This window comes from Notechis scutatus, chromosome 11, assembly GCF_049901735.1.
Source record: "Notechis scutatus isolate UNSWTSFEM ecotype Mainland chromosome 11, rNotScu1.2, whole genome shotgun sequence".
Classification (NCBI taxonomy): domain Eukaryota; kingdom Metazoa; phylum Chordata; class Lepidosauria; order Squamata; family Elapidae; genus Notechis; species Notechis scutatus.
In genome coordinates this window covers 7,577,285-7,597,397 of record NC_142019.1, presented here as the reverse complement: position 1 = coordinate 7,597,397, position 20,113 = coordinate 7,577,285, and the positions used below count along the sequence as shown (strand labels likewise).

General features: G+C 43.2%; 1 protein-coding gene across 1 annotated transcript in view; it reads right to left on the bottom strand.

Annotated features, from left to right (window-relative positions):
* TIPE3 (TNF alpha induced protein 8 like 3) overlaps positions 1-14,939 on the bottom strand; it is a 30,286-nt gene extending 15,347 nt beyond the window's left edge. Inside the window, exon 1 of the mRNA XM_026677118.2 lies at positions 14,672-14,939. Coding sequence (XP_026532903.1) covers positions 14,672-14,723 — 52 coding nt within the window. The 5' untranslated portion in view covers positions 14,724-14,939. The remainder of the gene's footprint in view (positions 1-14,671) is intronic.
* Between the last annotated feature and the right edge of the window lie 5,174 nt (positions 14,940-20,113).

The window sequence follows — 20,113 nt, the reverse complement described above, 5'->3', positions numbered from 1 at the left end:
TTTCATTATGGAATTTACACTCACGTTATAATAAATATAGTGGCTTCTCGCTACCCTCTTTTCCAAAAAGTTGAAGATTGTGAAAGATGGCTTTTCTTCCCATCGAAAGACTAAAAGCCTGCCAAAAAAATGCTAAAATGGTCTGAATCAGAGGCAAACGAGCGGATGGAAACTCATTACTCATTTTTCTCCAGCTGCATTGTTCAAAAGGGAAACAGGAATTCCTTAATATGACTTTTTTACATTCCCCTTGCTATGTGACAGTATGCCAGTCATGAAAACAGCTATGTAGTTTGTGGTGACAATTGGCAGTAGACAACAACTGAGATTAAAACGTTTTAACACACACACGCACACACTCTTTCTGTGCACTCATTTTTCAATGTATAAAAAAAAACCTCACCCGTAAGATGTATAGTTAGCTGTAATGGGCCAAATCTGGCAGTTATTTTACCCAACCACCCAAGAACATCTGATTCAAATTTAGCTGTAGTTACCTAACATCTGGAGAGTCAAGGCTTCGGTGCCAACATTTATTAAATGCACGGTGGTGCAGTTGAATCCTGTTACAGAGTTTTTAATTTAATACTAACCCTATCCTACAGAGAGGGCAAGTCCTTGAGATGTTTGTGAGCCTTTCAACTGGAGATGACAACCGTCTGCAAACTCTTCATCCTTTCGGGTCCAAAAGCCTCTGTGGAGGACCCATGAGCCTCTGTGGATACAGCTCTTACGCTGCCCACATAAGTTTACCAGTTTGTTTGAGCCACCGCAACATGCAAAATCGTTTTCTTAAAGGCCTCCATTCTCGGCTCGCTCCTTACCACTTAGTCTGACTCATAGGCCTCCTCCAGCACACAAAAGAAGCAGAAGAAAAAGGAAAGGAAAGTTAAAAACAAAAACCGGAGAACGAACTGCTTTCCACAGCAACCGAGGTTTCTTCTGATCTCTATTATGAAACATGCAGCAATCATCCAGAACAGCTCTAAATTACACCTTCTTCCAGCTAACATGAAAACGCCACCTCACCAGCCATTGTGATGGCAAGCTGGCTTGGTGGAAACAGATACCAGCATTAAAAAAAAAAGGGTTTTGGGTATCTGGCGACAGAAGGAGAAAATACAGATATTCTGCCTGCAACGCTGGATGGAAATATTTATTTATCAAGATTAGTCACAAGGAGTAGTAACAAGCATCAAGAATTAGGTTTCATCTCTGCATTAATTGAAGCTGTTGCTCCATCTTGTACTCATGAGTTCCACAGCTCACTACTATTCTTATTATGACTACTCTCTAGGTGCAATTCTAGCTCCCTTTACCCCCTTACACAAGTGTGTGCATGTGTGTGCGTCAAATAACCCATGCAAATTTGTTAGTGTGTAAAAATGATTTAAAAAAAAAAAATACCGGACTATAGATATAGCATTTTCTGTATTGTTGCAGTTCTTCCATTGTTTAACTACAGAATAAAAGGTAAAGGTTTCCCTGTCTAGTCATGTCTGAATCTATGGCACAGTGCTCATCTCCTTTTCTTGGCCAAGGAAACCAGCCTTGTTACTTTCCCACGAAAGTGGTACCCATTAATCTAGTCGCATTTGCATGCTTTCGAACTGCTAGGTGGGTAGGAGCTGAGGTAGGAAAGGGAGCTCACTCCATTGTGTGGAGCTCAGGTCTCGAACATTTTACCTGAGTTTAAATCAAAGAGAATACAATGAAAATTGAAGGATTTCCTAAATGGCGTTTCTTCTTTCCTCCTGAAAGCAAGGCTAGTGAAGTGCTGAAGACCACAAAGGGATTCCAAACTCTAGTGGACCTTTGTGAAACGTTGGCTTATGTGGAATTTACATGGGCCTAACGGAAGAAAGCTTATCTGTTTAGTTCTTGTGCATTTTACTAAAATGGCAGCTTAAAAAGTTGTGTATCTGCTATTTGTGATGCCGATGTCCATGTTTTAAAGTGGAAAATTGACCTCTTTGCTTTGTGCTGTGTACACTAAGATTTCTACAAAAGTAACGGGGAAAAAAACCCTTTTTATGGCTCACATAGCTTAAAATAGCCGTCACTCAAAACATGCACTTGTGTGTTTCATTCTAAATAAATTGTTTCTTTCGAGGAAAAAAGAAAAGAAAATATTTCTATCCCCCCCAAGTTTGATATCCTGCTTGGTTTAGGCTGTAGCACTCCATCTCCCCCCATTCTTTTTTTTTTTAAATATAGTTTATTAGTTTTTACAATTAAAACCAACCAACAATACATACACAAATAAGCAAAGGAAAAGAAAGAAAGAAAGAGAAGGAAAAAAGGAAAAAAATTAGAAAAAAGAAAGAAAAAGAAAAAAGGAAAAGAGAAAAAAAAAAGAGAGAGAAGGTTAAAAGCATTCTTATTTTTACAGTTTGCAAGATCTTTTTTCATAACCTTAATTTGTGTCATGTACACGCACCTGTTCTTTACTTATCTCGCTACCTCATTATTATAAGTTAATACTTTTCTCTTATGCCTTATGATATATAATTTATCTTTGGTCAATCCAATTATACCAACAATTCCAGCTATCATAATATAGTGAAGTGTCTTTGTTTTTTAGTGCCAAAGTCAATTTATCCATTTCGGCACATTTTGAGATTTTTTCAATAATCATCTCCCCCCATTCTAAATGCAACCCCCCCAACCTTTATGCAGCGTTTTTTTCCAACTCGGTTTTGCAAGTCACAAAAAACGAGGCAATTTCATTTCCAACCCATAAAAAAAACCTGTTCCAATGACTGCTGTTTTGGACGTTTCAAGCTTTCACGGAAGGGCAGATCATAAAACACGACCCAAAGAGTTTGTGGAAAAAAATGATTGCTCGGTTGTTGCAAATTAGATCACCAAAGATACAAGCACCAGGCAAATAAATTATAGTCTGACTTCCCAGTCCTAGCACACACACACACACACACACACCCTCTCATAAATAATGTTGAAATGCAGGACGAAGCTTCCTGGCCAATACTTATTTTCCCTTTGCTAATTGGGGAGAAGATGTCCATGGTATAATTTAACGCTGTCGTCCACTTTTTCATGTCAGGAGTAAAGAAAACACAGAAATGGGTTTCAGAAGTGAAAGGAATTTCTGGACGTGGCAGCAAACGGATTTAGACAATTCCACAGCTGGGTGCAAACTCCCTTTGGATGACCAGCTGCCAAGCAGTCACATGTTTAACCTCCACTGGGCTGAAGTTGTCCTCGCCCCCCCCCCCAAAAAAAGAGGTGGGCAGCATTCCATCAAAGAAAAAGCCGTTGCCAGCCTCTCTCCCGCCCCCTCCCATTCTGTGGAAACTCTGAGAACGCTTCTCTCTCCCCTCTTTTTTTTTTCTTTTTTCTTCTTCTCCTCTTGCAGGCCTCCTGCGTGCAGCCCAAAGGAAGGGCTCATTTGAGATTTCAGGCCTGTATTTTGTAAGCTGCAGCCAATGCCTGGGTTTCTCTCTCTCTGCCCGATTAGGAACTTGGGAACTCCATGTTTCGACTGTGGCTAGTGGAGAATGGAATGACAGAGTTGGAAGGGACCTTGGAGGTCTTCTAGTCCAACCCCCTGCTTAGGCAGGAAACCCTACACCACTTCAGACAAAGGGTTATCCAACATCTTTCTAAAAACTTCCAGTGTTGGAGCGTTCACTACTTCTGGAGGCAAGTTGTTCCACTGGTTAATTGTTCTAACTTGGACCACAACTGATCCCACAATTCATGTTGCTAACATATAACAGATAATCAGAGTTGGAAGGGACCTTGTAGGTCATCTAGTTCAACCCCCCCCCCACCCAAGCGGGAGACCCTACACCATTTCTGACAAACGGCAGTCCAATCTCTTCTTGAAAGTCTCAAGTGATGGCGCTCCCACAACTTCTGAGGGAAAAAGCTGTTCCATGGGTTGATTGTTCTCACTGTCCGAAAATGTATCATTTTTTTCCAGGTTGAATCTCTCCTTGATCAGTTTCCATCCACTATTCCTTGTCTGGCCTTTAGATGCCTTTGAAAATAATTTGACCCCTTCCTCCTCTCTATGGCAGCCCCTCAAATATTGGAAGACTGCTATCCTGTCTCCCCCGGTCTTTCTCTTCCCTAGACGAGCCAGGTCCAGTTCCTGCAACCGTTCTTCATATGTTTTAGCCTCCAGTCCCCTCATCATCCTGGTTGCTCTTCTCTGCACTTTTTCTAGAGTCTCAACCTATTTTTAATAGCGTGGTGACCAAAAAATGTGTTAAGTGAATGAGAAATGTGTTAAGTGAGTTTTGGTCCACTTGACGGCTGTTCTTGCTTCATTTAACAAACAGATTACTAATTTAACGAATTAAATTAGTAATCCCATTGTTAAGGGAATCTGGCTTCTCTGTTGACTTTGCCTTTCAGAAGGTTGCAAAAGGGGATCTCATGTGATCCTGGGACACTTCAGCCATCATAAATGTGAGTCAGTTGTCAAGCATCCAAATGTAAATCACGTGACTATGGGGATGCTGCAATGGTCATAAGTGTGGAAAATGGTCATAAGTCACTTTTTTCCATTGCAGTTATAATTTCGAATGGTTTACTAAGTCAACTGTTGTAAGTCGAGGACTGCCTGTAGCGTATCTTCATGTAACACACACACACACACACACACACACACACACACACACTATGGCTGTATTGATCCTTGTTCTGGATTTGCATAATACAAAAACAACAATACATAACTAACGTAACGTAACGTAAAACATAACATGAAACATAACATAACACAACACAACACAATACAAACAACAGGTCAGACTCCAGTAGGCCTGGCCAGAACCACTGACTCTCATATACCTAACTCTGCACTTGATAGCAACAAATGTTCTATAACAAGGGTCTTCAAACTTGGCAAGTTTAAGACTTCAACTCCCAGGGGTCCTGAGCTAACATGACAATCTGGGTCCTCATTTTACCACCTCGGAAGGATGGAAGGCCGAGTAAACCTTGAGCCGATCAGGATCAAACTCCTTACTGTGGGCAGAGTTAGTCTGCAGTAGTGCATTCTAACCACTGTGAAGCAGGGAAGGAAGGAGGGAAAGAAGGAGGGAAGGAAGGAAAATAAATAGTAATACTGCATGTTCTAACCACTGTGAAGCAAGGAAGAAGAAGGGAAGGGAAGGAAGGAGGCAAGGAAGGAAGGAAGGAAAATAAATAGCAATACTGCGTTCTAACCACTATGAAGCAAGGAAGAAGAAGGGAAGGGAAGGGAAGGAAAGGAAAGGAGGGAAGGAAGGAAAATAAATAGTAATACTGCATGTTCTAACCACTGTGAAGCAGGGAAGGAAGGAGGGAAAGAAGGAGGGAAGGAAGGAAAATAAATAGTAATACTGCATGTTCTAACCACTGTGAAGCAAGGAAGAAGGGAAGGGAAGGAAGGAGGCAAGGAAGGAAGGAAGGAAAATAAATAGCAATACTGCGTTCTAACCACTATGAAGCAAGGAAGAAGAAGGGAAGGGAAGGAAGGAGGGAAGGAAGGAAGGAAAATAAATAGTAATACTGCATGTTCTAACCACTGTGAAGCAAGGAAGAAGAAGGGAAGGGAAGGGAAGGAGGGAAGGAAGGAAAATAAATAGAAATACTGTGTTCTAGCCACTATGAAGCAAGGAAGAAGAAGGGAAGGGAAGGGAAGGAGGGAAGGAAGGAAGGAAAATAAATAATAATACTGCATTCTAACCACTATGAAGCAAGGAAGAAGGGAAGGGAAGGAAGGAGAGAAGGAAAGAAGGAAGGAAAATAAATAGTAATACTGTGTTTTAACCACTATGAAGCAAGGAAGAAGAAGGGAAGGGAAGGAAGGAGGGAAGGAAGGAAGGAAAATAAATAATAATACTGCATTCTAACCACTGTGCCACCATGGCTCCCATCTGCCCACAATCAGCCCATCCACGGAGCAACAGAAGGAGCTGAAACCACATAGAAAACAAACCCAGGTTGAAACTAACAAAGCTTGGCGTGTTTTGAGAATGCAACCATTTGGTCCTTACCAGGTCTAACAACAACAACAACAACAATAACGCAGTGGCTCAGTGGCTCAGACGCTGAGCTTATTGACCAGAAAGGTCGGCAGTTCGGTGGTTCGAATCCCTAGTGCTGCATAACGGAGTGAGCTCCCATTATTTGTCCCAGCTTCTGCCAACCTAGCAGTCGAAAACATGTAAAAATGCAAGTAGAAAAATAGGGGCCACTTTGGTGCGAAGGGAACAGCATTCCATGCACCTTCAGCATTTAGTCATGCCGGCCACATGACCACGGAGACGTCTTCGGACAACACTGGCTCTTCGGCTTTGTAACGGAGATGAGCACCGCCCCCTAGAGCTGGAAATGGCTAGCATGGATGTGCGAGGGGAACCTTTACCTTTAGGTCTAATAAACTGGTGTTGCCTGAGATAAATTGGTGTTGCACAGATGGAGTGGTTTTGCTGTTTTCGCGTTCTCAGAAAGGAAGGGTGTTCCCATTATTCTTTTGCCTTGGAAGATTGATAAGTAGAACTCAATTCTGATAAGACCCAATATCCACAGTGAAATACTTAGTGTCATTTCTGGACATACTGCATTTACCCCCATCCCTTCAATTTCACAACAACTCACTCAGGAAAAGTTCCAAGAACTTGAAAACCAGGTACCCTTTTTCTGACATTTAGTTTGGTCCTTATAATGACCTTTTATTTATTAATTTATCTATTCGTTTGTGTGCCAACTCATTCTCTAGACTCTAGAGCATCCATCTACTTTTGGAAGTTGGACATTTTTCTCACATAACGTCCACAAGTGCGTTACACGTGCATCCCTAACTTATGACCGATTGCTTAGCAATTGTTCACAGTTATGACGGCTTATCTAGGGTCACTTTCAATCTGAGTTGTGACAGCGCTCCCTCCCAGTCATGTGACCACAACCTAGAAATATCCTGACAGTGAGAAGAATTAATCCATGGAACGACTTGCCTCCAGAAGTGGTGAACACTCCAACACTGGAGGTTTTTAAGAAGAGACTGGACAACCATTTGTCTGAAATGGTATAGGGCTGTGATGGCGAACTTATGGCACACATGCCAAAGGAGGCAGGCAGAGCCATTTGTGCCGGTATGCGAGCTGCAGGCAAACTTACCTCACTGCACATGTGTTCGCCTCACAGCTGATTTTCGGCCTCCTAAAGGCTTGAGGAAGGCTTCTGCAGGCTTCTGGAGGCTTTGCAGGCCGAAAACTAGCCCCGTTTCATCACTTCCTGTTTTTCCGAAAATACCGGAAAAGGCCGAAAAAGGCCTCAAACTGGCCGAAAATCAGCTGTGAGGTGCAGTGCAGGTAAGGGGGTAGTGGTGGTAGGGATTGTACTTGCATGCGTGGGGGTGTGTGCATTGCCTTCTGGGTGCTGGCACGTGAGCGTGAGCATGCAAGCGTGCGCATAATTTTTGGCACAGCAGCATGGGTGGAATTCAAATTTTTTAACAACCGGTTCTGTGGGCATGGCTTAGTTGGTGGGTGTGGCTTGGTTAATCATGTGACTGATTGGACGTGGCTTGGTGGTCATGTTATTGGCTGGGTGTGGCCAATTCAACATCACTCACATCGAGGCACGCATCTCCTCGCCTGGCCTCTCGTGACTGTGGGGATGCTGCAACAGTCGTAAGTGTGAAAAATGGTCATAAGTCACTTTTTTCAGTGCCATTGTAACTTTGAATGGTCACTCCAAAGTACCAGCAAAGGAAGGGAAAAAAAACTCCAGAGAAGTTCCTGAGACAGGAAGTCCAGTCCTGGCAAGAATGTAATAAGGGTTAACGGAGAGGCAGTTTCTGTAAGCAACACCAGAATGTTTCCTTCCTGCCTTCTTTACAGGATTAGGCCAGTAATTTCTTCTAACAACTGGTTCTCCGAACTGCTTAGAATGTTAACAACCGGTTCTAGCGAATAGGTGTGAACCGGTAGAATCCCACCCCTGCACAGCAGCCCAAAAAGGTTATCCACCACTGGTATGAGTGCTTGAGCAGGGGATGGACTAGAAGACCTCCAAGATCCCTTCCAACCCTGTTATTCTGTTATTTCAGTACTCCTAGATCTTCTCCATCATCTTTGAACAGATATGTTCTTCTCAAAGTACAGCTTAAGTTTTCCACCCACTGTTCTTTCCTAGCCTCGATTTTCCCCCTCCATTCACATTTTAAACCTCTCCCCTTGAAAGGAAGTGTCTCTTTGGATGCTAATTAACAGAGTCACAGAGCAATTTCATCCCCCAGTTCCTACGACTGTGAACATCTGCTGCTTGGCTATTTCCTTCAAGCGACTACCCCATTTTTATGCCATTGAACTTTGATGCTGGAGAAGACTTCCGCGAATATCATGGACAGCCAAGGGGAAAAAAAAAAAACCAGTAGATCACCGAACAAGTCAACCCAGCATCCTCATTCAAGGCACAAAGGATTAGACTCAAAGTAGACATTACTTCAGACGCATTATGCAAAGACTTAGCTTCTTTCCGGAGACAAAGATGGAAGAGTAAAAGAAGAAGGGGATGACCCAGTGGTGGTATTTGTCCGGTTCTGCCCAGTTCTGGAGAGCCGGTAGTGGCGATGAGCAGTGGAGATCGAACCTGTTCTCTTTGCTGCTCTGTGGTTGGCCCACCCGCCCTCCCGGGCTCCCATACTCACTTTTATGGCCAGAATTCAAAGAGCAGCTGCTTTACGCGGTGCAGAATAGCGCCGCATGTGGCAGCTGCTGCAGCGACCACCATCATGCAGGCTTGCAGGAGGCAAGTTAGAACACCTCTGTGCCTGCGCAAGATATGGGTTTGGCACGTGCGTGCATGCAACATGTGTGCAGGCACGCAAAGCGCGGCCACCAAGCCATGCCCACCGAACTGGTGGCAACTTTATTTGAATACCACCACTGGGATGACCAGCAACAAGATGGATGGACCATGGGGATGAGTTGCATCATTGGAAAAATGGAAGGACCAGGTCACCATGGGAGAAAATTTATCCTTGTAGTTGCTAACCATGACTTGATGCCAAAAAAAATCAACCCACACTATTCCACTTTGAGGGAAACTGGAAAAACCAAGAAAGACATCATCAGTTTGATCTAAGCATCCTATACAGGTACCACAATACGGTTAGTCTTCGATGTACAATCACAATTGAGCCCAAAATTTCTGTTGTTAAGTGAGACATTTCTTAAGTGCCAAACCTCTGAATTTTGATCACTCGATCGTAAGAATGCTGAAAAGTTCATAACTGTGAAAACAGTCATAAGTCATTTTTTTCCCAGTGTCGTTGTAACTTTGAACAGTATTAAACAAACTGTTGAGGACTACCTGTACATGCCAGTGACCAAGCACCCAAATTTCGATCATGTGACCATGCTGCAATGGTCGGGAAACTGGTCGTAAGTTACTGTTTTCAGTGCCATTGTAACTTCGAACAGTCGCTAACCAATTGGTTATAAGTTGAGAACTATCTGTAGTGTAAGTCTAGTATTTGTATTGGGGAGCAGGGAAAATGAACATGAAGGTTACACCAGTTATTTCTTTCCTTGATCTGATCGGCCTCAACAAGATTAACAGAGTTGGAAGGGACCTTGTAGGTCAGTGATGGCTAACCTATGACACACGTGTCACTCGTGACACGCCGAGGCACTTTGACTGACACGCCTGTTGGTGTGGGGAAAACCTGTGCTCTGCTCCAATCCCTGCTCCCTGCTTGTTGCGTGGAGGCGTGGTGTCACCGCTGCCGCAAGATCTTTGCAGCAGAGAACCAGTTTTAACCGCCATAAACTGAGGTTTGTCAGTTTCATTACCTCAGGAACGCTACAGGAGGAAAGGAGATCCATGAGGTTCACAGCCCTGTAAGGTGGCCTTCCGATCCCCACATCCTGCACCTGCAGCCCTGAGACCAGGGAGACGAGTTTCACAGCCCTGTGTGATCACCCCAGCCCAGTCCGTCATAAACCAAATTATTGATATTTCTTAAAGTGACACACGACCCGAGGAAGGCTACACTTTTTCCCGATTTTCGACACACCAAGCTGAAAAGGTTAGCCATCACTGTTGTAGGTCATCTTGTCCAACCGCGCCACCCAAGCACTATTTCTCACTGATGGCAGTCCAGTCTCTTCTTGAAAGCTTCCAGGAATGAAGCTCCCACAACCTCTGAAGGCAACTTCTGTTCCATTAGTTGATTATTAGATGTCCTGATGAAACACACAAGGTTTTCTCCATGGCTTTAATGGTTTCGCCATTGATATAGTTGGAGAATAACAAACCACAAACCCCTACGATGAAATGGTTTTGCCCAAATGACAGGATCATGTTCTACCTTAACGTGATTTTTAGCAATAGCAATAGCACTTAAGACTTATATACCACTTTATGTGCTTTACAGCCCTCTCTAAGTGGTTTTACAGAATCAGCCCCTTGGCCCCAACAATCTGGGTCCTCATTTTACCCACCTTGGAAGGATGGAAGGCTGAATCAACCTTGAGCCTGGTGAGATTTGAACTGCCAAATTGCAGGCAGCCGGCAGGCAGCAGAAGTAGCCTGCAGTACCGCACTCTACCACTGCGCCACCGAGGCTCTTTTACCAAGACATTTGTAATGAACTTCTAACAGTGTACGGAGATTCTCAGTCATTCATTCCCCACCATTCAGTCAGAGCTAAAGAAGCTTCTAGGATGAGAAGCGAAACGTCTTCTATGGAAAAAAAAAACGTGAAAGTCCAGTTGCCTTCTTGCAAAAGCATCTTTGAATTTTTAACATACTTCTTCTAAGCCCATTTCCAGTTTGGACAAAAAATAATAATTCTTTGGATAGATGACAATCCCAAAATATCTTTTGGTCACTGTTTCTCAATGTTGACATTCTGGGTATTGAAAGCATGTATCAAGAAAGCATATGTCAAGAAGTTGCCAAGTCTGTATTTATAGCCTGTAAAACCCACACACTATTATCAAAAAGAGTTGATGAACATGGTTATAGTCCTTTCTACTATGTATCTACATCTACTATATTCCTGGCTATAGGAGATGTTGAGAAGATCAGATATTTTAATGTTCCTCGCTAATAAGTTTTTAAAAAAACAAATATCCTTAACATTGCATACTTTTAAAAGTCGCATTTTATTGTCTGCTGCCATTTTTTATTACAATTTCTAAGTGTCTTTAAACATTTTTTTTAAAAAAATAACTTGCCTTCGTAGCAAACCATCCAGAGAAGACCAGTATCAAATCTAGTGATTATACTGGTAAAAAGTATGTAACGTTGAGAATATAAATGCATTGCATTGAGGCCAGATCTCTTACAACAGCTTTTTTCCCCAGAATTCACATGTAACGTGAATGTAAATCCTGTAACCAAAATAGAAGCCGATTTTTAAACAATTTACTTAAGACTCATCCTTTATTGTAAATATTAGTCTTTGATTTGCTCTGTTAATGCTGAGCCCTCCTGATATGAACGACAGATATGCAGGAAAAGTTTTGGCTTTATGACGCAGAGTAAACTAAACTCTATCTTTCTAGCTTGAAACAGATCCTGTTCAAATCTGAATGTTTTTTTTAAGTCCACGTAGCTTAAAGTTGCCAAGTTTTGAGAAATACCATTCCTGTGATAATGGCAGGGAAGAGACATCGCCAGTGATCTATTTTATGTTTATGTTCCCCTCCCAGAGGGAGGCAAACAGTAAAACCACGTTCATAAAAGATTAATATCAGGATTTGATGAGAACTTGCAAACCTCAAGCAATTGGGCAGGACACAAAGCGATGGAGGAAAATTAATCAAGGAGAAGAAGCAACCAGGAAGAAGAAGAAATTTTCTGACAGTGAAAACAATCCAGTGGAATGACTTGATTCCAGAAGTTGTGGGGGCTTCAGTCCTGGAGGTTTATAAGAAGAGATTGGACTGCCATTTGTTTGAGATGGTATAGGTTTATAGGTTTTTTTCTCTGGACTAGAAGATTGCCAAGGTTCCTTCTAATTCTGTTATTCTGTTCTGTTCTAATACTCCGTTTCCACTTCATTCAAGATCAGCGGAAAGTTAAGATATCTCCAAGCACAGATATGGTTGTAGTTCTACAAGTGATACATTCTTAAATCCTACACATTGGTCCATACACACCCATCTTTTGTTACTGGATGGGATAAGCGTGACTCACTTAATCCTTTTACAGGAATTGCCTCTTCCGGTCTCCTTTGGAAACCTTATCTGGTTTCCATCCAGGGAAAACAGCTGGTTTATGTAGCTTCGACCCAACGCCCAAGTGCCAAAATCTGAGATCCTATGATTGCTTTTCGGAGGCTTTCAAAGCCAGCCCCTGGCGCAGTTGAACCTCCAATATCATCTTCCTGAACAAATTTGCATCAGGGAAAGTTTTCTTCCACCAGGAGAATAAAAACAAAGGAATTGTATTTTACAAACAACACAGGACTGGGGGAGAAGAGTAAAGAGCTCATGTAAAGCTTGTGGACTAGACACTTCCCAAGGCAAATATATTTAAAAAGTAAAGAGACTGGGGATATTGGTGTAGCCCTGATGAGAAGCCAAGTTAGGTGGCCGTGTGGCACCTTGCCTTAAAAGGCGGAGTTCACAGATCCCAAAGTGGCTTAATATGATGTGTTGATAAACCAGGGCTAAAACAAGCCACACTTAAAAGGCATTTGGTTCCGGATTGGGACCAATTGAAGGCCTTCTTCAACTTGTCCAAGTTCCAGCCATCCTGGAAACAAACATGGCATGATGCAATCCTTGTTGGCTGGGGAATTCTGGCAGCTGAAGTCCACACATCTTCAAGTTGCCACTGCTCTGATCTGTACGATGTGCGCAGATCTTGCGATGAGCATGCAAACCTCCTTCATCTACCTTTCAATCATGAGGTGTTTTTTTTTTATATCACTGGCCTTTGGCTTCACTCGTTTTCTCTCAGTCTGAGCTCAATCCTTATCAGAAAATGTCCACGTTCAAGGGGGGAAGATAAACCCTTCTTAAACTATAGATTCCACTGACCATCGGATCCTACAGATCTACTCTTTTACACAAGAAGGGCTGAAATCACACAACATGCTAAGAACCAAACCCCATCATGGTTTCCACATGTTGTGTAAAGTTAGCCCTGGCGGATTCCTCAGCATGGCTATGAACCTAATTGCGGTGCTTTGATAAGCCATGATTAAACAAGGCATGGTTTAGTGCAAGATGTGAACCCACTCAGTGGGAGACTGCCCTTCCATTAAAAAATAACAACAAGCCACAATAGCACAGCTAGTGCACAGATGTCTAAACTTTACCTAAATTAGTAGTGTTGATCTGGAAACAGCCACAAAAATATTTTTTTTAATAAATGAATAACTTCCAACCTTCTTCCGTAGAGCTCATGGCACAATATGTACTTTTTTTACTAGGACCAGAACAATTGTGAGTTGCACACAACTGCAGGATCCAAACATCAGTTTTATAGCACAGTGAACATTTGAATAAGGGTCCCTGGATTCCAACTATTCCACATGACAAAATATTATGTCCTGTCAAGGAATCCATTTATTATCACTGCTGAAACCCAACAGGTGACAATGTAATTCATTTTAGAAGTTAGAATGAGTTTTATGCACGATGAACGTCCTGATGGACTCTTATCAAAGGTGACCATGCTGGAGAGACCCTCCATCCCAAGCACTTTTTAAAACCCATCAAGCAGTGGTTTTCTAGAATAGGAATAGGAATAGGAATAGGAATAGGAATAGAATAGGAATAGAATAGAATAGAATAGAATAGAATAGAATAGAATAGAATAGAATAGAATAGAATAGAATAGAAAATATGGAATGGAATAGCATGTACTGAACTGCTCTAGAATAGAATAGAATAGAATAGAATAGAATAGAATTAGGAATGGGAATAGGAATAGAATAGAATAGAATAGAATAGAATAGAATAGAATAGAATAGAATAGAATAGAACAAAAAAGGAATAGAATAGGAATAGGAATAGAATAGAATAGAATTAGGAATGGGAATGGGAATAGGAATAGAACAGAACAGAACAGAACAGAACAGAAAGGAATAGAATAGGAATAGAATAGAATAGAATGGAATAGGAATAGGAATAGAATAGAATAGAATAGAATAAGAGTTGGAGGTCTTCTAGTCCAACCCCCTGCTTAATATAGCATGCTTCTGAGCATAGACAGAGTGCACCTCCTCTCTTGGCGAGCAAGGGATTACAGCACTTGCAAACTACATGTGCATTGAGGTCGCGCAACGTGCCCCCACCCGACATTGTAGTTTTACCCTGGCTAGAGCCGGGAACGCAGCCAACTCTGGGCGATCCGGGAAACCCTGGTTTAAGGAAAGCGTGAGAACTCGCCGGCCCCTGCCAGTACCTTTTCTTCCGAGGAAGCAGCGCTACAACAGGCGGCGGGAGAAAAGAGACCGACTCTCCCCCCGCCTGTTCCCTGCAGGACCGCTCTCCCTAGGCAGGCCCGTCCAACCAGGAGTCTCTGAGCCTATGCAAAGTATTTTCCACTCGCGCACCGGGATCGGAACCAAACTGGCGGCGTGAAACCAGAAAAGGGGGCTTTTCTCCCGAGCCAACCCGATTTCCATCCGCGCGTGGGCCCCTCCCGCCCCCTCCCCCATCGGAAAAAGCCACGGCTGTCTTACCTGCGGCGGAGACCAGGTCCCCGTCGCTCAGCTCCCCGGAATCCGAGTCCATGGCGTTGCAAGGGGAGCCTCCGGTGCAAGCGGGGCTGTCAATGCAGCCCCTCGGCAGGGAGCTCCAAGCTCTCCGCGCCGCCCGGCCGCTTGCAGGAGTCCCGGAGAGAGCGAAGAGAGACGATCCAGCCCCGCACCGGGTCGCTTCCAGCGCATGCAGCAGCAGCAGAAGCAGCAGAAGAAGAAGAGACGGCCACCGGTCCAGCCTGTTTCTCTCCCCACCTCCCAAAAAAGCTCCGGCCGCCGGCTCGGGAGGAGCCAAAAAGGCAGGTGGGCGGCGCTGGATGGCGCGGAGGGACGGAGACACACACACACACACACACACACAAAACACACACACACACACACACACACACACACACTGCGAGGGACGCTTGAGAAGGGACGGCGTGTTTCTGGAGCTCCGTCTTTCATTAGAACAGAGCTGGAAGGGACCTTGGAGGTCATCTAGTCCAGCCCCCCTGCTCACGCAGGAGAACCTAATACCATTTCAGACAAGCGGCTTCTACCTCCTCTGAAAAGCTTGTATGTAGTACGTTCCCTGGACTTCGTTTCAAGCAGCCCTCCCCCTCTTTCCCCCCGAGATTGGGGGTCTTCCCCTACAGCTTTGCAACCCCCTTCCCATAGATTCAGTCTCTCTTCGTTGCCCCCTCTTCCCCCCATCAATACCACGTCCCCAGGGGTAGGATTCAAAATTTTTAACAACCGGTTCTGTGGGCGTGGCTTAGGTGGTGGGCGTGGCTTGGTGGTCATGTGACCGGGTGGACGTGGCTTGGTGGTCATGTTATTGGCTGGGTGTGGCCAACTCAATATCACTCACATTGAGACACGCATCTCCTCATCTGGCCTCTCATGACTGTGGGGATGCTGCAACAGTCGTAAGTGTGAAAAATGGTCATAAGTCACTTTTTTCAGTGCCATTGTAACTTTGAATGGTCACTCCACACAAGCAAAGTACCAGCAAAGGAGGGGGAAAAAACTCCAGAGAAGTTCCTGAGACAGGAAGTCTAGTCCTGCCAAGAATGTAATAAGGGTTAACGGAGAGGCAGTTTCTGTAAGCAACACCAGAATGTTTCCTTCCTGCCTTCCTTACAGGATTAGGCCAGTAATTTCTTCTAACAGCCAGTTCTCCGAACTGCTTAGAATGTTAACAACCTGTTCTAGCGAATAGGTGCGAACTGGTAGAATCCCACCTCTGCGCGTCCCTCTCTGCAGATGGAGGCTCCCCTAAGAAAAGGTTTGGCTCAATTGGAATTAACACAAGGCAAACTTGGTTTTCTTCGGGATGAAAATTTTGATTTCTCTGTATGTGGGGACTAAAACCCTCCAATTCTTTCCTTCCTTCTCTCAGCCTCAGATGCAAAGGCAGGCAGCCAGCAGGGGTTGATTTTGGAAAAGACACATGATCCAACTTGCATCGCTAGGCTGCATTCAGATGCCACACTAAATAAACCAAGATAGTGATTTGGCTCAACCTGTGTGTGGGAATCCAACCGTCAGAGATTTGCAGACCAGAGGTGGGTATTCAGCAGGTTCTGACCAGTTCTGAAGAACTGGTAGTGGAAATTTTGAGTAGTTCGGAGAACCGGCAAATGCCACCTCTGACTGGCCCCGCCCCCATCTATTCTCCGCCTCCTGAGTCCCAGCTGATTGGCTGGATCTTCTTTGGTTGCCCTACGCAGGAGAACAGAGCTGGAAAGCAGGTTAGTGGGGTGGGGAGGGAATGGGATTTTGCAGTATCCTTCCCCTGCCACGCCCACCAAGCCACACCATGCCCACCAAGTCACACCCACAGAACCAGTAGTAAACATTTTTGAATCCCACCACTGTTGCAGACCAGGAATGGTCACACTGAACATGAACCACTGCAGCTCTGTTCTCCTGTGTAGGGCAACCAAAGAATGGATAACCATTTGTCTGAAATGGTTTAAGGTTTCCTTCCTAAGCAGGGGGCTGGACTAGAAGATCTCCAAGGTCCCTTCCAACTCTGTTATTCGATTCTATTCTAAGATGGTGGCCCCAGCCATGCAATCAAAGCCCCATTCCTTTTTTTTAAAGGTGTGTTGCAACCCTGTACCAGAACTAGTACAGCTGCACAGTCAGTTCAGGAAATCGTGATATCCAGGAAACCAAGAAAGAACAAAATATTCCACAGTTACAATGGAGAAAAACTAACTGCAGTAGGAAATGATCTGGAGCTCAGGTTCAGAAAACAATGACAAGGATGAAAGAAAGAGCAGCAACAAACAAACAAACATTTGCTATTGTTTTTAGAAGTTTGCAAGAATAACCAACCTGTTCAAAAATAAACCAATCAATAAAATGTCTTCCTTCTATCTTTGGAAATCAAGAGGTGAGTCAAGTAAATTTGACCAGCATTTCCCATCTTGAAGCAATTCACATTTTGGTGGATTGCAACTGGCCTTGTCTATAACCAAGATCCATGGGGGCTCTTAAAACTGAGAAAGGCAGTAAACATTGCTTTAAAATGCTCTATTGTTGGGATTGGGCAGAAAGACATGTGTGCCTACCTATACCCCTTTTCTTTATTGTAACATACAAGTAGAAATAAGATAGATAGATAGATAAATAGCTAGATAGATAGACAAGATACTGTAGATTAGATAGATGATAGATTAGATAGATCAATAGATTGATAGATTGATATAGATGATAGGTAGATAGATGATAGATGATAGATATAGAAGATACTATAGATTAAATAGATGATAGATAGAAGTTGATAGCTGATAGATAGATAGATGATAGATAGATAGATTGATGATAGATGATATAGGATAGATTGATCGATCGACAGATGGATGATAGGTAGATAAATTATAGATAGATAGAAAGATAGGAGAGAGAGGGAGAGGGAGAGAGAGAGAGGCACACAGAAAAAACAAACTCCTTTTTTATGCTTTTAGCTAAAGATCAGCAGATCAGACTTCCAAGGAAGGGTTTATATCAACATCATGAAGTAAAAGTAAGTGAAAACTTATTTATTTACCAGTACTTAAATAAACAAATGGTTTTTATAGACAAGTCATTATCTGCAGAGTAGGCACAAGAATACGACTGAACTGATGTTTTTTTATTGACCAGCTGGATTTCTGTTTAAGGTCAAGACAGTTTCATAGTTTTATTACACTGAACATTACCAAGGTCTTCATATCGAAGTCCCCAAAATCTTCATTTTTTCCATTTGGGTTTCCAAGATTTATCCAGTACTCCGGATTCACCATGCTTCCCAAATTGAAATGGCAGCTAGTAATGTACACTACTTTTTGCTGTTTATTTTTCCTCCTTCTCCTCTTCATCAAAATGTTTGATGTTCTCAAAAACTCTCAGTGAGTGGGATGCGATTTGTGGGTGAAAACGCCAATCATGAAAACAGGCCACTGGCTCGGTTGCAAAAGAAATCATCCAAACTATAGGACTTTTTTGAGTTCTCTCTCTTAAAATATCTTTAAGAGCGAAGACTGCGCTTGGAGGAGGAATTTGATCCTTGTGGTTTACAGTTTGGATTGAGAAGATGCTGAACATCTGCTATTAATACTGAAAGCCCAAGGAGCTGCAGAATTTCTCCATGATTGACATTCAAACTGGGCAAAATGCCATTTAGGCCATGAACAACTGTGTGAAGATTTTTTAGAGAAACCAACTAACAGCCCCTACAAGATCCTGGCCTGGCCTGGATGGAGATTTTTCTGCCATCCCAGAAACAGTTTCATCTCCTGACCACAGGCATCAACTTTGAAGATGGGTGGGTATCTCCTCTTTCAATTAGCTTTCAAGGTTATTTCCAACACTCTTTATGGATAGCTATTTTGGACTTGCTTTGTTCCAAGGGGATTTATTTTCAGGCCATGGAGGATGAGATGACAGGCAGGAGTCTGGACATGTTTGGGCCTACATCATCATTTGCTAATGTTCAGTAGCTGTTTGCAATGTGTAGAAATGATTTTGAAGCCATGATGATGAAGCCATGATGATGATGAAAGAGAAGGACCAGGGGAGACATGATAGCAGTCTTCCAATATTTGAGGGGCTGCCACAGGGAGGAAGGGGTCAAGCTATTTTCTAAAGCGCCTGTAGGCCAGACAAGGAATAATGGATGGAAACTGAACAAGGAGAGATTTAACCTGGAAACAAGGAGAAACTTTCTGACAGTGAGAACAATCAACCAAATGGAACAGAAGTTGCCCTCGGAAGTTGTGGGAGCTTCATCCCTGGAGGTTTTCAAGAAGAGACTGGACTGCCATTTGTCAGAAATGGTGTAGGGTCTCCCGCTTGGATGGAGGGTTGGACTAGATGACCTACAAGGTCCCTTCCAACTCTGATTATCTGTTATCTGTTATCTGAAGCCATTAGAAGAAGAAGAACATCATAGCTTCAAAATCTAAGGGACTAGTTTGGATAAAACTCAGCGGCACTTTTTTATGCAGCTGTTGATAAAAAATTGTCAACATGATTGCCAATGTCCGATGACTGATATGGCAGAAGAAGGAGAAGGTGGGGGTGGAGGTGGAGGTGGAGGTGGAGGTGAAGGGGAAGGGGAAGGGGGGAAGGGGAAGGGGAAGGGAAGAAGAAGAAGAAGAAGAAGAAGAAGAAGAAGAAGAAGAAGAAGAAGAAGAAGAAGAAGAAGAAGAAGAAGAAGAAGAAGAAGAAGAAGAAGAAGAAGAAGAAGAAGAAGAAGAAGAAGAAGAAGAAGAAGAAGAAGAAGGGGAGGAGGAGGAGGAGGAAAAAGAAGAAGAGGAAGAAGAAGAGGAGGAGGAGGAGGAGGAGGAGGAAAAAGAAGAAGAAGAAGAGGAAGAAGAAGAGGAGGAGGAAGAAGAGGAGGAGGAGAAGAAATAATAATGATTTCCACAACACCCTGAAACAGCATTGTGATTATGCCTTGTGAAATAGTTTTTTGGGGGTAGGGATTCTAGAATAACTTTCTGCAACCTGATGCTTTCCAAGTGATTTTGGATTATAGGTTTGATTTGCCAAGCAGGCTGATTGGGAATGGATGATGAGTCCCACACCCAGGTTCTCACTTGACTAAACATCTCTTTGGCTGACTTCCCTCATTTTCCCTCAGTCCCACCTAATTCGTAAGGGATAAAGTAAGAAAAGGTTCTTAAGGTCTCCAAGGAAATGTAGATTATGATCAATATGATGAATTTAAATATCAATCTTAGGACATGTCCGAGGGATGTCCCTTTGTTAACTGTCCAGTTACTCTTTAAGCTGGTAGATCTTTGAGTGATAAGGGTGGCCTTATACTTATTCAACTCTTTCTTGGCTAGTTAAATTGATCAGGATGCTACCTCTTCCAGGATCATAGAGCTTATTGATGTCATCTTGTAGTTGGGCATACAAGGGTCATAGAGAGCCAGCTTGGTC